Consider the following 17675-nt stretch of genomic DNA (forward strand, 5'->3'; position numbering starts at 1 on the left):
AAATTTATAATATATAAATTAACATCAACTTAATTGACACTAACTTAAATAATAATAAAATAGATATAATTAGTATTCATTTAGTCAACACTAACTTAAATAATAGTAACGTCAATTAAACTAGAATTAACTTCGTTTATTTTATTTATTTGTAATATTTATTTCAGTTAAAGTTTGTTAAGGTCGTAGTAATCTAATTCTAACGCAAATATTCTTACTCATTAAAAGATTCAAAGTAGTTAGTATTGATTTAGACTAGTTTAAGCCAATTAGACATTAAGTAGATTCTTTTAGTGTCTACAATCCAATAATAATATAAATGTTTTTATTTATTAAAAGGTTAGATTTATGATTAACTAAACCGAGCTTTTTATTGTACTGAATGACATACATGTTTTACATAATATAAAATTACTCTAAAAAAATTATACTTATAATTTTTTAAAAGATTAACTTTTTTTGGTACACTATTATTTGTATTTTAGTACACTATTATTTATTTATAAATTAATCTGGTTTTTCTGTGTTTTCTTATGTTACGCGTGTATGGTAAAATTTAGAAAGTATTAAAACTTTTGTTTTCTTACAAAAATATTAATTGTTAACATTTTAAATAGTTAAGATTAATTACATATAAACTGTCAAAAGAATTTAGTTGAAAAGATTTTACAAAATTAACGGCTGAGATTTAATAACTTAATACTGATTTAACCATGACGCACTTGGTTATCTTGATTTACCATTTTGGATCAACTTCATCCAATAGAAAAAAGAAAATATTTTTACTCATTTATCTATAATATTGACTCAAATTTTGCTGTGTTTTTCTACTCCTCAAAATCTCAAAATTTAGAACTTTCAATGACATCTATCGTATGAAAATTTTGTCAGTACCTGAATTGAACGCTGTAGTGAAATTTTGCAAAAGGAAAGATGCAAAAAATCCATGTTTTTTTTTTCAGAATCCTACAACATAATGTTGATTACTGAACACTGATCATTAATAAAAACAATATATTCATCGTTCATAAATATTTCTAACATACTAGTCAAACAACAACTAAAATAACAGAAAATGAAACAGAACAACAAATCTTAAGGGAAAAACCCCACTAATTAACAAAAGCTAGAAAATGTCTATATACACAATTCTTCGCTACTTAACCTTAAAAGAAACCAGTTTTATCGAACATCATACGGATATGAAGTGACATAAAACTTATTTTTCAAACAATGTTTTGGTTCAAACTTATCAACCCTTCTGAGGAGCACTTCTCCTCTGCCAAAACTTAAGATTCACAGCTCTTTCCTCCAGCATCTGCTCAACTTCTTCCATTGGAACTCCTTTGGTTTCTGGCACGAAAATGAGAACGAAGAAAATTCCAACGAGGGCAACCACTCCAAATAACATGAATGTCCATGCTGTCCCAATAGCCACTGTCAAAGTTAAAAAGGTCTGGGAAACAACCAGATTGGAAACCCAACATGTCGTGGAAGCAATTCCACCACATATTCCACGGTACCTTAGAGGATAGATTTCTGAATTGACAACCCATGGAACAGTTCCCATCCCTGGTGAGAAGAATATGATATACAGTGCAAGTCCCACTATTGCAAGCCAACCCATTTTGCTAGGACACCCTTTTGTATACCATGCTCTATGATCTTTGAGACAAAGAGCCTTTGGGGCATCATTAGAACTCAAACATGCCCCAGGTAAGAGCTGCATGCACATACAAAACACACCAGTGTAAGAACAACCATATATAGAGAGAAATTAAAGGTATGGAGAAACATTGTATTAAAAGTAGGTTTCAATTGGAACTCGAAAAAAAATTTATATATGAGAGTTAGATCTACACCAACTTATATACTGTGGTTAGCATTTGACTTACTTTGTTAGAGCCGGATGCACAAAAGCCACATTCTGCCTTTAGACACTTCATGCAGTCCCATTCAATAGGATTCACAGCTTTGCTAAAATCAGAACAGGTGTTGTTGAAGTAAGAGGTCTCAACAGAACTAATCATTGGAGAATGAGTTTCAGTCTGGCGGAAAGTGGCAGTTAAAAGGGCCAAGGATAAAACACAGCCAAACAAACTCAACAAGGCAAGTTTCTTTCGTCCAGTCTTGTCAATGAAGTATATGCTCACGATTGAACCGAATGCATTCAGCCCAGAAGTGATCAGGGACAGAAGAAGTGCAGTTCGGTTGGATGCAAAACCAGCCAACTGAACAATTGTGGGACTGTAGTACATGACAGTGTTGATACCTGTAAATTGTTGGAAGAATTGAAGTCCCATTCCAGCACACAAACCTCTCCTCACAGTTTTTGTTTTCAACAGTTTGATTATGCTGATTTTGTCTGAAGCTACTTCCTTCATTTCCAATGCAACTGAATCCCGCAAAGCTTGAATTTCAGATTCCACATCACTAGATGGATAAATTTTCCTTAATATTACTTTTGCTTCCTCTTCCCTTCCCTGTAGGTTACATAATGAAAAGACATATAAGCCCATAGAAAGATACAATTATCACAGAGAAAGAGTAAAGACTCAAAAAAAAGTATTAACGATGATTAAACCTTTCTGAACAACCAGCGAGGTGATTCCGGGAGTGTAAACATTAACACCGATTGTATTACAGCAGGTAGAGCAGCCACTCCAAGCATCCACCTCCATGTACCCGGAGCCTGAATAAAAAATTAACAAGACTACTGATCACGTTTACAGAAAGCAATGTCATATAGAAATTCAACTACACACAACATGGATATCATGCGACCAAGACAGCGTAAGCTAAAGATATTATGCAATTCCGTTTATGGTATGAGAAAATAAGTTTTGTTTTGACCATGTAAAACAGATCTATACTTCTATAATAATTATTTAAAAAGTTATATTATAGTATTAAAAGAGAAGATTTAGCTGACCTTAGTGAAAGCCAAGTTGATGAGGTAGGAAAGAAATTGTCCACCAGTGATGAGGAAACTGTTGAGAGCTACAAGGGCTCCGCGAACCCTGGTGGGGGAAGTCTCAGAGATGTAAAGAGGGGATGCCATTGAAGCCATTCCAACGCCGAGGCCAACAAAAACTCGACCCACGATGAGAATAGCAGGGCTAGAAGCAGCAGCCATGATAACTGACCCAACCAAAAAGAGGGTATCAGCTAAAAGGATTGATTTCCTTCTTCCGAAACGATCGTTCATCCATCCACCCACTGCAGCACCTATAATTGCACCAGCAATTGCTGTACTCACTATAGCTTCCTGGAATTTTTACTAGTATCAAAATTTTGAACATGATTCCACCGTAACAATTAATTTGCACACTCAAGATAAATGCTTTTAATTCAAATCTCAACATTGAAAGAAGGCCCTGCACGGTTTCACAAATTTGTACAACTAGCTAGTTCGTTATCCTATGATAATTTCAAGAACTTGCTTCAAACCCAGAAAATAAAGGGAAAATGCGGGATTATGACCCATGATAATTAACTATGCGAACCTTTGACAAAACTAATTTTAACCGTTTAAAAATTTATATGAAAGTTATAAGATGAGATAAAGATTTCAGATTCAACTCTCCCACTAATTAATATTTGGGATGGATTTGAAAGTGAAGGTGAGAAATTCTAGATTCAATTGTGGGTAAAAAAAATTATATCACGTTAGATAAAAAAAGATTGAAATCAGATAAAACTAATTAACTTTTGGGTTAACTAGAAAAAACCAGTTAATTTTAATTAAAATTAATACATTGTATAAGAGAAATATATTTTTAAAATGAAATAGAATGTTAACACATTTTTTAACAATTTTTTAACAATAAAATATGTGTTATTGGTCTTATATTTAAAAGGATTCAATCACAAACTACCACGTATTCATTGTAAAATATTATCAAAAAAATTTGTTAAAAAAATATTTTCCAATAAAATATTATCATAATGATATTATGTCATTACGAATAATAATGAATTGCATATGTAACTAAGCTACTTAAAGTAAAAATATATTCTCAAGAATCCTAACTCTTCTCCAAAAATGGGAAAAATAAAGTCATGAACCCTTTTTCCAATTCAAGAGATTTTCTCTTCTTATATATATTTTTACCTTTTAACCTTCCTCCCAAAAAGGGAAGAAAATAAGACAAAAAAACATTAAGATTTATTTTACTACATAATTTCTAATAGTGACGCTATTCCCATCTAGGTAAATTGAAATCAAATTAAAAGTACAATCATGGATCGATGTGTTTTTTTGTTTCTCAACATAAGTTCTTTTTATTTTTTTAAGTTGAAAACCATTATCTTTTGGAACGCATATCCGATGAAAAAGCTTACATTCTTTTTCAGTGATAAAGATAAAATTAAAAGAAACAATATCAGGAGAAAAAAATTTCTAACAATATCTCAAATACAAAACTCTTAGAAACAAAATAAAAAAAATCAGGAGTTAATAGCCAAATTGGACTGTTTCAAATCTGAAAAAGAGGGAAAACAAAAACAGATGTTCTGTAAAATATATAAAAGCAGAAAATATTTAAAAATAAGATTAATTGATTCATATAAACTTACAATTTTTTTTCTGTTACTAATTTATTTTCAAATTCTTTGAAAGAGATCAATCCACCACAGTAAATGATCTATCGTATTTTGTGATATCAACAGTAATTTAAGAATAAAAAATAGTGAGAGTCAAACGTCGTAATAAATTACCGACTAAAAAGTAATAAGCTCAGTACCGCGTTTCTTGTGAACTTCGAGGAAATATGCAGAACAGAACAAACTGACGTAATATACCCAAAATCGTAAAATCAAACAAAAAATCATAACTGACATCAGAAAATACTAAGTAATACATCAAATCCTTAAAATAAATTCTAAATAAAATTTATAACTATAACATGACAAAGATACCAATGAAAAAATAAATAATTTTTTTTAAAACAATGACTTGTCAATCAATATTCTATTTTATAGAAAAAACACGATAAAAAATGAAACAAAAATAATCTCCTCTGATGTAGAGAAATAATGAGTAAATATATGTATTATTTTGTTTGTTAGATACCTCCTCCTTCCTTTTTCAAAAGTCAATTCTTTGAAACTAAAGTTATTCCTTTTAGTTTCTTATAATTTAAATTTCAAAATAATATAATTTTTTAATTATATCCTTAATTTATAAAAGTTATTCTATTTTTTTGTTTTTAACTTTTAAATTCAAAATAACATATTTCTTAATAACTAATATAAAATTTAATAATACCAAACATATATATTAGAATAAAAAATTGAAAGAAATATTGTAGATAATTCATTTTCAATTAAATTAAAAAATAATTTAAATTTAAAAACATTAAACAATTTTTATAAAAGAAAAAGGTGCAACATAATTGTTTATATTCTGATGACTATCTTTTCTTTTTGTTATTTTTCCCTCCCTCATTTTTCTTCTCTCCAAATCAAACCCACAACTGAATGCATTACAAAATCCTCGAAAACGTGACAGGATAGAGATATTATGAATGCACAAAACCATATGCTCGTGTTTCTGCGTGCAACTTTGCTTACTGTAACAGAAAAAATAGATGAGGACATTAAATTCTATTAAATAAAAACAGAGGAATTCATGTAGGTTTAGTTTAATTGAATGAAAGACAGATTTCATTTTTATTTCATGATTTTGGCTCTTTGGTGTGGTAAGTATCATGCATTCAATTACCTGAAGCCAAGTCTTCCTCTCGACATCTTTGAAATCATCCCTAATATACAGAAGAGCACCGGATATGACCCCTGCGGAAACATACACCAAGCGATCAATCGCGAAGTCGAAACCAAAGACATAAAAGCAAACACTGACACTTGTTTTTAAGAAATTTCAACGAATAACTTGCGAGAAAAAACAATTGATTTGAATTGAGAAAACTACAGTAGAGAAAAGAGAGAACAGATGTTTGAATTGATTTGACATATTACCGGTGTCGTAGCCGAAAAGAAGACCACCAATTCCTGCAGAGAAAGCGAGCCGAAGAATATAGGGATTCTTCCATGAGAGAGAGAGACATTCTCTGAAGGCAGAGACATCAGCCTCTGGTACTCCTCCCTCCATCGGAAACGGTGGTTATGAACAGAGAGAGAAAGAGTTATGACAAAGAGAAAGAGTTATGACAAAGAGAAAGAGCTACAAAGAGAAAGAGCTACAAACAGAGAAAGAGAGTGAAAAAAGTGAGAGCGATGAGAGTAAGTGAGGGAAGCACTCTATTTATAGAGAGACCCTTGTTTGGTTGACAGACCAAACATCACTCTTAATTTTTTTTATTGATTTAATTTTTCTTATCAGATAATGTTTAATAATTTATAGATTTATACTTTAATATAATCAATAACATTTATTAATATTTTCTGTCATTACTTCTTTCCTTACTCTTTTCCAGGCTTTCGAAAAACGGTTATTTTTATTCATTTTTATTGACATAATAACTTATTAAATAAATTGAGAAAAAATATTATATTTTTATTTTAGACTTAAATACTAATTAGATTTGTACTTTTTTTGTTTATATAATTTAGTCTTGATATTTTTTTTAATTTGATTTAATTTGGTTTCTTTTTAATATTCTTTAAATTTATTACGGTGAACTGTGTTTACTGTGTTGTCTGTGATTTTTTTTTTAGTTTTTAAAATTTTTTAATTTAAAAAAGTTAAAATTGTTTTGTGCTTTTCATATTTGCACAAACTTTTTAATTAGGTCATCTCGTTTTAAGTTGTTTAGTCTTCAATGTGATATAATTTAACTCTTTCTGTTAATAATGATTTTTTCTTTTCTACCTTTTTAAAACATTTTTTATTTTTTAAAAAAAACTTTGTCACGTGTCAAGACTCAGATTCAATCACGGATTTAGATTCAAATTCAATGCATGGAAGAGAAGTATACATATGGGATAAAAAAAAGTGTTTCTTATCATGCAAAGAATCAAATTCAACATATTCATCAACAACATTATCAAGAATATCAACTCGAAAAATAGAATTGTCCTCAGTTGGAAATTTCATGGGATCAAAAATATTAAAATGCACAACAATGTCACCAAATTCCATGGATAATGTACCAACATGCACATCAAAATTAGGTCGGGCTATTTTAAAAAATGGTTTGCCTAAAACGATTGGGGCAGATTTATGGGAGAATCTGTCCTCCATTTCAAGAACATAAAAACATGTAGGAAAAATAAGTTCACCAACCTGAACTAAGACATCATCTATATAACCTGTGGGGTGGGCAACATTTATATTAGCAAACTGTATGACCACACTCGTAGGTTGCAGAGGTCCAAGAGAAAGAGATTTATAAATGGACAGAGGCATAACACTAATGGAAGCACCCAAAATCAAGCATGGCATTTTCAAATTTACTATTTCAAATGATACAAGGGATGCAAAATGTACATGAGTCCTTGCATTTCTGCCCATGCTAATTCTCTCATTTTCCTTCATCTTCTCTTGTGAGTGCACAACTTCTTCAGGAATTTTGCATACTTGGGAATCTGTTTGATGGCATCCAGCAGAGGTATGTTCACCTCCACTTTCTTTAAGGTCTCCAAAATCTCCTTATCCACCTCTTCCATATTTTTTCTTTGAATCACTATAGGAGGGAACAGAAGAGGGATATGATGATGCTGCAAGTTAGAAGACGTACTGGTGAAAGAAGAGGATCCATTCCTACTTGTACTTACCTGTTGCTCTTGCTAAGGAAGTTTTCTATAAGATGTCGCATGATCATACTCCTTTTTATCATGCTGAGGTGTAGGTGAAGGTGAAGATGGTACTGATGATGGCATTGTGGGTATATGAATATGCTTCCTAGTTCTTAGGGTAATGGAACTGACATTTTCTAGATTCCACACATTTTGAGATCGTTGATTGTGCCTGATTAAGTTGAGTAGCCATCTGCCCCATTTGATTTGTTAAGCTTTAAATGGAAGCTCTGGTATCTTGTTGGAACTGCATATTCTGTATAGTCATCTGCCTCACTAACTCATCTAATGTAGGCTCAAAAGTGGAAGGTTGAGGAGTTGTTTGCATATGTGTATTTTGTTGCTGCTATTGTCTCTGGTATTACTCGTCTGGTGGAGGCACATATGGTCTACTTGGGCCTGCAATATTTTGGAATGGTGGTGGTTGTTGCTGTTGCTGTTGTGGAGCACTAGACCATCTCAAATTAGGCTGATTCCTCCACCCTAGATTGTACCTGTTACTAGACAGATCACAATTTTGTTATTGTTGTGGTTGTTGTTGTAGATGTTTGCAACATAGGCTTGAGGAGCATTTGGGCCAACAAGTTGTTGCAAAGAAGGACAAACAATTGTATAATGATCATTAGATGGGCAGATGCCACAAAGAAGAGCAACAAATGCAAATTTTTGATTGCTAGCAAGCTGGGTCACCAAATTCACAAGAGCATCAAGCTTGCTCTCTAGTTCTTATCTGTGGATGAAGAATTATTAGCAGCAACATCATGAAATCCTCTAGTAACAATGGCTTCATTCCTTGCGCTGAATTGTTGGGAGTTAAAGGCCATCTTCTCAATCCAATGCCCAGCCTCCGCATACGTCATGTCTCTATGAGCTCCACCATTGGCAACATCAATCATACCCCTCTCCATGTTGTTCAGACCCTAATAAAAGTACTAAAGAAGGATTTGCTTAGAAATCTGGTGGTGAGGACAACATACACATAACGTCTTGAATCATCCAAATATTCATACAACATGCACTAAGTTAACACATATCATGCAAAGTCAACACAAACATACATAGGGGCTACAACTACAAGTATACTCAAACCTTATCCAAATAAGCCGAAAATTTGTGAGAAACACCCTAAAATCATGAAAGGATAACACAAAAAATTTTAAAGAAAAATTCAAAGGATAACTATATTAACCACTAAAAGAAAGCTTAGAAAAATGGGGAAATAAAACTTCAAAAATAAAAAGAAATAATAAAAGACATTTTTTGGAGATTTGAGAAAAACCAAACAATGAAACAAATTGGGATTGATAGATCTCGTTTTTCTATCCCAAATCCATGTGATTTGTCCAATTCTGATAAAAGGATCAAAAGTTATGATAGTTTGAAGTTTTCACAAATTCGGGTTTCAAAAAACTTTGTATCTCAGAAGTGGGACTATTGATGAATGCATATTTATGACCATAATTATGCTTTAAAATTCAATTTTGTAGTGAGATTCTTATGCGTAAATGATTGATTTAAAGTGAATTTGTGACGATTGAATATATTGAGTTTTGAAATTAAATATGCTTAAAATGTGATTCTTATTTGCATAAACTATTTTGGATGTTCTAATGTTTATTTGTGTAGTTGAAGTTAGAATTTTATTAATTTAAAAGCATGAAATTGAATGGTCAAAGCTTGTCCAATCTGGTCAAGTCAGGGCTCCTATGCAATTTTGAAAAGAAAGAGATGACTAAAGTGCAATCAAAGAAAAATTCTGGACTTCTATGCAATTTTGAATAAAATAAAAAGGGTTGAAATATATTAGATATAAGATAAAATATTTTATCAACAGAAGATGCAGAGTCTAAGCCCAATCAAACCTATATAAAGAAACCTAGGGGAGGCAGAAATCATAACTCATTCATTCTCAGACTCCTCCACTGGAAGTTATCATCCACCACTACTCTCACTTTTATTTTATCGTGTGTTTTACTTCATTAATGGAGGGCTAAGCTTAGGGCTACTCCATTGTAATTTCATTATGAATTTTGAGGTTAAGTTGAATTAATGCAATTGTTTCTTTTGATTATTGATTTGAGTTGCTCTCTTTCTATGTCTTTCATCTCTCAATCATATTAAAAGCAATGATTTTTGCATCATAAGGTGTTTGAATCTACATGCATATTAATCATATGAGTTCAAGGGTTTCTAGGTTTGATTGGGAATCTACTTTGATTGAATTTAGGAACTTTCATATGATTAAACGAGTTTTTGCTATCAATTGAGAATATACTTTGATTGGTGGTAATAATTTCAACTATAATTAAATGAGAATTTACTTTGACTAATTAGCTTTTAATTTGGTTAGGAGATTTAAGAATAAACATGATTAAACACAATAGAATTTGATTGAGAATGTACTTTGGTTGAATTCATCGTGAATAATCTAGAAAGATCTTGCATTTGATTGAGAATCTACTTTGGTTAACTGCATGATTGCCCTCAAATTAATTAAGAATGTACTTTAATTAATTTGAAACTTGAACAATAATCAATTGAACAATGATCTGTGAATAACTGATGATGAATCTATCTTGAAAAAGCAGTGAAATTAGCCTATTTCATCATAATTGTTTCTAAGTTTCCTCTTTGTTCTTCAAACATTCTTTAAATATTAATTTCATTAACATAGTTTCTCACTTTTATTCTTGAGCATTGCATAACATTTATATGATTCAAATATTGAAAACCAATTTCGTATTCGTTGGTAGACGACTTAGGGTTACTTTAACCCTATCTACTATCTTGAATACTACTTGGCAATACTGAAGTTTCCTTGAAAAGTAGAATTAATTTGATAACTTCAACGACAGTGTATCAACTACCATAAGTGCTTCTAGGATTTTTTTATCAAAATATGGACCAAAAGAAGTGCACACACAAAATTTCAAAGAAAACTAACACCTCTAGCTATCGGAACAAAAAATTACTAATTAAGTAGGAAACCTGGGTACTATTCAAGGCACTATTCACATGGCGGTATTGAAGATAGTTATTATTCCATTGGATTTTCATTCGAAAACATGCCAAATAGCATCCAATTCTCCTAATTCTGACTTGTTGAACATGCAACCATAAGACAGACACTCAAAACATGCAAACAAAACAAAAACACTAAACAAAACACACACACACACACACACACACACACACACACACACTAACATGAAACCTTAAATAAAAATTTGGTCTCTAGCAACGACACCAAAATCGATGTCGAGGTCGCGCTCTACTCAAATTGAAATTTCGTATTCATTGGTAGACGACTTAGGGTTACTTTAACCCTATCTACTATCTTGAATACTACTTGGCAATACTGAAGTTTCCTTAAAAAGTAGAATTAATTTGATAACTTCAACGACAGTGTATCAACTACCATAAGTGCTTATAGGATTTTTTTATCAAAATATGGACCAAAAGAAGTGCACACACAAAATTTCAAAGAAAACTAACACCTCTAGCTATCGGAACAAAAAATTACTAATTAAGTAGGAAACCTGGGTACTATTCAAGGCACTATTCACATGGCGGTATTGAAGATAGTTATTATTCCATTGGATTTTCATTCGAAAACATGCCAAATAGCATCCAATTCTCCTAATTCTGACTTGTTGAACATGCAACCATAAGACAGACACTCAAAACACGCAAACAAAACACAAACACTAAACAAAACACACACATACACAGACACACACACACACACACTAACATGAAACCTTAAATAAAAGCTTGGTCTCTAGCAACGACACCAAAATTGATGTCGAGGCCGCGCTCTACTCAAATTGAATGTGCAAATTAAATGCAGTGTGCTAGGAAGTGACTCCTAGGTCGTCTCTCAAGGACCAATTTTGGTTCTGTCAAATAATCAAACATGTTGGGGGTGTTTCGAAAATATTTGTGAATTGAAATTAAGAAAGTAATTAACTTAGACTAAATAGTGATTAAAAACAGGTTGGCCACTAGTTTAATTGTAATGCTTCCAATCCCAGATTAACAATAAGTACCCGTTCCTCTCACCCCTAATCCAACACGTATTAACCAACTAAGCGAAGACTAAAACATTTTTCATAAAACCAAATTAAGCAAATGCAACGCACCTATTTAATCACTTTTGTGCCTCACAAATAAACAAATGTTCGTCTAATAAACTAAGTGCAGATTAAACGTATACAAATCAAACTACTAAGCGTGAACCCAATTTGAAACGCACAGAACAAATTATATGATGCAAGGTAAAAAGAACATAATCACAATGACAACACAATAATTTGAAGGAAGCAATGCAATCTCCCTAGTCACCAACCAATAGATTTCAAGCTTCCATTAAAAAGAAATGCAAAAACAGAGCATAACAGAAACAACATTTCATTCATTGATAAAGGTATGGAAAACGCAAAGCAATAGGAAAACGTAATAGGGAATGAGAGTGGCTACATGGGCACTCAACCCTAGGCCAATAGGGTCAGCCCCACAATTGGGCTTCTCCCTAATAGTCTAAAATGGACCCAAAATCCAAGTCTGACCCAAAATACTATAAAGACGAAATTACAAACGAAAATAAGAATAAATGCTGATGTGGACAATAGTAAATGATGTGACAACCCCTCTTGAAGTCCTATTTATAATTTCAAAATTTTCCCTACAAATAATAATGGGAATAACTAAGCTTAGATAATTCAAATATGAATTACTGGTCAAATTAAGCCGAATTAGCAAAATTGAGAAAATATTGGATAATTAAACACAATTGACTAATTAAATTTGGTAAAAAAGCTAAATGAATAGGAGAAAATAGTGACTTATCAGTAATTTTCTTATTAAAAAGAAAACAAGTTTTATAAATACATTAAAAAAAGTATAAATATGTTTATTTAATACACTATAAAAAATACTTAATTTTAATAGGAATTTATTAGTAGGGGATATATTAACTTCCAATAAAAGATGTAAATATCCAGAAAATTGAGTCTTAAAAGTGGATAATGTGTTTTAAATAATGAGACTAAGTTATTTTAATATTATATACTTAAAGCAATAAATAAAAATTTCATTAAAGGTCTTATTACTTAAAACACACACAATATCTCTTTAGAGTTCATTCTCTGAACCTCCTTTGTCTTCTCTTTCAGAGTTCTAATCGAATCATCTTATCGACAATAAAGAAGTGCTTAGGTGATCACGACAACGATGTCTTCAGTTCCATCCGACCAGTTTCTTAAAAAAGTAAATTAGTTTCTACTCTTTTCTTAAGTTGTATTCTCCTCCATGCATGTGAACAATTTAGTTGTCGCACATGTCTCCATATTTTTATAGTATGTTTCCTGTTGATCAATGGTTTTAACTGTGTACTCTGATCATGATTTCATGATCTGTAAGTATAGATAGAGTTCTCTCAACTAAGAGAGTGATTGTTTGTCTTTTAGAGATGTTGAAGCTTTTAATAAGGTAAGATAAGCTAATTTGGTGTTTATAAAGTTTTAGTAATTTAGTAATCTGTTTGATGTACTTTAATTTGAAATGAAGTTGATTTGGTGTGGTATGGATTAGGTAGCTTGAGATAATATAATCATATGGTTGTAAGGTTGCTTGAAATTGGACTAAATGTGTGCCATATGAGTTGTAAGAGTATTGTTGTGAACAATTATTGATTGTTAACTGTTTTAAATTAATTGAGATGAGGTTATAAGGTTATAATTGGTTGAAGTCTATTGTTACTTATTGATGTAGTTAATAGAGTTGAGTTTTGGAGTATTTTCATGGTCTTGTTAAAGTTTTGGAGATTGTTTTTAAGTTAATTGTGACTTGCTTGGCCACTTAGAGCATAAGAATCTAGTTTGTAACATGTATAAGTGAGTTGTGAGCTTTTGAATTGTTGATTTGATCTGGTGAGTCTTTTTTCCTAACCAAAAGTGCAAATTCATATTTAATTTCATTTATAAACATGTGTTTGAATCAATTCTATTGACAAGGATACCAATTTAGTTATTTGGATAGGTTTGGGATGCAACCAAATCAGAAATTAAAGTTTTGTATAATGAAAGGTGCTAATTTGATAGGGATAATCAATTATCTTATTTGTTAATCGATTATCTCATCTAGAAGTTCAACTTTTGTGTAACAACTCTTTCGAATAATCGATTATCTTGCTTGATAATCGATTATTTTAGGCATGAAGTTATTCTTGAATGAAAAACTCTCTAGGATAATCGATTATCAGTTGGGACAAAATTATCTCAAAATAAAATCACTATGTACCCTGTTTATGGTTTGTTATGTTGTTTTCTGGCTTTAAGATGGTTAATATGACGTTATATATAGTTTAAAGCATGTTATGAATGTATTATAAATGAAAATTGTGGATATGTATTCAGTTTTAGACATGTGATAAAGGAATTCCATGGGGAAAATCCTTGTGTTGTGTTTGTGTGTAATGTATTGTTGTAGAGGCTCCAAAATGAGTGAATGCTTCTGACGCTTCAATATCCATCCAACCTCAAGTCGAGAAGGGTGATTATGTCATAAGGAGTAGCAAAAGATCCTTAGCTTAGGGTCAGTTTGACCATAGGTGTTTGATGGATTAACCTTGTGTGGTAGTTTGTGAAGTACGTAAAAAAACTAGAAAGGGGGTTGAATAATGTTATGGAAAAGAATTTCGCAAAGGAGATAATATAGCACTTTTATCGAGGATTAAAAGGTTCTCATAAGTTGTTAAATGCTCAACTTTAAATATTAGTTCAAACAATGGATTCTTTTTAGTAAATGTTTTTTCAATCTTTAAGAAATGTTTGTTGTGACATTTTGATAAAGCTTGCTCTTTAATGGACAGTCATTTAATAACATGAGCTTTTATATCTATTAAAATGAAGTGCAACTACAAGATTTGTAAAGAAGTGTTTAAAGAGTATAAAGCAATAAAAACATGATCATTTTTCTTTCTTCTCTCTTCTTACAATGGTAAGCTTATATATTGATGAAGCTTGAGAGTGTTTCTTTATTGAGCTTTTCTCTCGACGTTTCTTCGCTTGAGCACTTTCTTTTTGTAGTTTATTCTCTTGATTCTCTTTTTGAATCATCTTCTATTTAAAGGCTTTTTAAAAAGATATCCATTAGACAAAGTTTTTGCCTTGATCCTTGAGTCTTCTTTGTCTTGTCGTATGAAGTATCCATTGGTTAAAGTCAACTTGTCAGAGCACGCTTTCTTTTTCAGTACTTTGATAAAAGTAGGTGGTATAATTTTCCTGAGACGACTTCTGATGTAGAGAACATTCTTTGAATGTCTTCTTTTTTCCTAATGTCCACTTTTGATTTTTATAGGATGGAGCATGTAGATGCATGTAATAGGTAATTTGCATAAAGTAAAGTAGATATGCATACAACAAATATGTCTTTTGTTATAACTTTTGTTATTTTTATACGTTGAGCATTTAATGGCATTTAATGTTTGTTTAGAACATAAAAGTGTTTTTTTTTTGCTTATTCTACCTTTATGTAGGATTTTATTCATTTAAGCTTTGTACTAAGATACCAAACAATTGATGAAAACTTCATCGGTTGATGAAGTAGATTGTTTGGCAAATGGTATCGTCTAGCCTATGTAAACGCTTTAGATTTTTCTTGGTTGTATTCAACAAGTGCGTTTAGCAAGGTGTTTTCTAACATAAGATTTTGGACTATCAATTAAGATTATTCAACATGCTTTCCAAAAACATATTTGATAGTTTTATCTATTAAGACATATTGAGAGTTTGTTTGGTTATCGTGTAACGATGTATAACATTTTCATTCAGCAAGACTCTCATCGACGCATTAATTTGGGAATCGTTTAGTGTTGTGTCTTGTTCATACCTAGGTGTTTCACTAAGACTTTGCCTAAGGTACTTGGGTTTCTTAGCATTTTCATAAATCACTTATGTTTTACCTATGTTGTTATTCTAACACTTGTTATATGTTTATTTCGTTTAATGTTGTTTCTTAAACTTTAAAACATATGAGATTGTTTAGACAGTTCTATCTTATAGACGATCTTGTCTTAACAGTTTGGGTGATATGTTGTTTCACCACACATGCGCAGGTTTCCCAAGAGTTCAATACTTGTATCTAGATGGTTAGTCTATAGTCTAATTATGTATTTGGGTATGTGGTGGTTTTGAGAATGAAATTGTTAGATTATTGACTTGATTGATTTGAATATTGTTTCTTTTATAAATTAGCTTATCTTATTAATTTTTCTTGTTTTTTTGTTTGATCCATTCTCTTTCCCAATAATCACTTGATTGGTGTGAGTAGATGAAGATACTACAGTTAAGCAGGTGTTGGGTGATGAAGATGTGGATGCTTAGATAGTTAGAATAGTATTTGATTTAAGTTTTTTGTTGTTTTGAAGAAACTTTAGTATATGTTTATATAATTTTAAAAGTAGAATATTTTGTATATAAAGTTTGACTGATGATTATATTTTGAATAACTATGATCATATTTTATGTATTGCCTTTTTAGTTCAACTGATATGTTTATTGAATTTGTGATAATTTTATAATAGTGTTAAAATTATGAATTTAGGATGCTACATAAGACTAGCCTAATAGGTTTTAGAAACCCTTGACAGATGCTAAGGATTTTTTAAAAAAATTTGATTACAAATTGGTAACTTATTATTTTTCATCTTACCTTTTTACATTTTCCCAACTTTTTTCATAATTTCTAAATTTTGTTGTTTGATTTCTTACATTTTTTTCTCCTATCGTAATGGATATATTAAGTTTCGGTAAAAGACAAACCTAATATGATGTAGGACCATCTAGGACTAACATAGGACCTCTAACTAGAGCCATGACAAGAAGAATACAAGAGGGAGAAGGATTGTAAAGAACATTGCTTTTATGGAAGATTGATTATTAATCCTTCCTTCTTTTTTCTTAAACCTTGTATATTTTGATTTTGTAGGATCCAATAAGCTAGGACACATACGTAGGCCCATGGACCATCCAACCAAGTCTTCTTTGGGCCAAGAATCAAGCTAGCTTAAGCTTTGGAGGAACTTCAGGATTCAAGAATCAAGCTAGGAGGAGCTTTCAAATTTCTTATCCGCCTAATGGTAACCCTTGGGCGCCTAGTGATCGAGGCCATACCCGAATCGAATTAATATTCAATTAAGTGCAATATAGACTAGGAAGTGACTCCTAGGTTGTCTCTCAAGGACCAAATGTGGTTCAGGAATTAAGTCGAACACTTGGTGGGGGGTTTTGTGAAGAGATTTTGTGGCTTGAAAATGAACTAAATCAAACACACATTAAAAACAATTGGTCATTAACTCAATTACAATGCTTCCAATCACAGATTAACAACAACTAAACACTTGATGGAAAATACCTTAGCCATGGTCAAGCACTTTCAAGAGAGTTAAAGTCATCCTTGAAGATGGTGTCAACTCTACCTTGTGGACCACCTTTGGAGTCATCATGAAGCATGGATTGAAGAGTAGTGTAGGAATTTAGGCCATTGTATTAGGCCATGTAGTGTAGGTTTGTTTAAGGCTTGTCTTAAGGCCTAAGTAGCATAGGATTTTCCTTAAAAGTTAGACATCCAAACCAAGTGGAAAGTATGTGCCATGTGTCATGCTTCCATTGGAGAGAATTTACTTTTTAAAAGGTAGCCACATGGCACCTTAGGAGTGGAGAGTTTTTTCTTTTAGTGGTGGCCACATCGCACTCTAGGAATGGAGAGGATTGTATTTTGTGAGTGGCCACATGTCCTTCCATCATTGGAGAGGATTTGTGGACACTTTTCCACTCCTTAGAATGCCTCATTTTTGGCTAATGAGAGCAAAGGTGGAAGATCATGCTTTTAGGGTTAGAAGGAGACACCCTTGGCTT

General features: G+C 31.7%; 1 protein-coding gene across 1 annotated transcript; it reads right to left on the bottom strand.

Moving 5' to 3' along the window:
- Positions 1-979: 979 nt before the first annotated feature.
- Positions 980-6239, bottom strand: LOC108332267 (probable inositol transporter 2). Its single transcript, XM_017567434.2, has 6 exons — positions 5980-6239; positions 5726-5796; positions 2933-3268; positions 2585-2692; positions 1896-2483; positions 980-1723 (listed from the first exon to the last, which is right to left on the bottom strand). Exons 1-6 carry the CDS (start codon positions 6110-6112, stop codon positions 1253-1255), a joined length of 1707 nt encoding a protein of 568 aa, XP_017422923.1. The 5' UTR covers positions 6113-6239; the 3' UTR covers positions 980-1252.
- Positions 6240-17675: the final 11436 nt, after the last annotated feature.

Source organism: Vigna angularis, chromosome 1 (assembly GCF_016808095.1).
Source record: "Vigna angularis cultivar LongXiaoDou No.4 chromosome 1, ASM1680809v1, whole genome shotgun sequence".
NCBI lineage: Eukaryota > Viridiplantae > Streptophyta > Magnoliopsida > Fabales > Fabaceae > Vigna > Vigna angularis.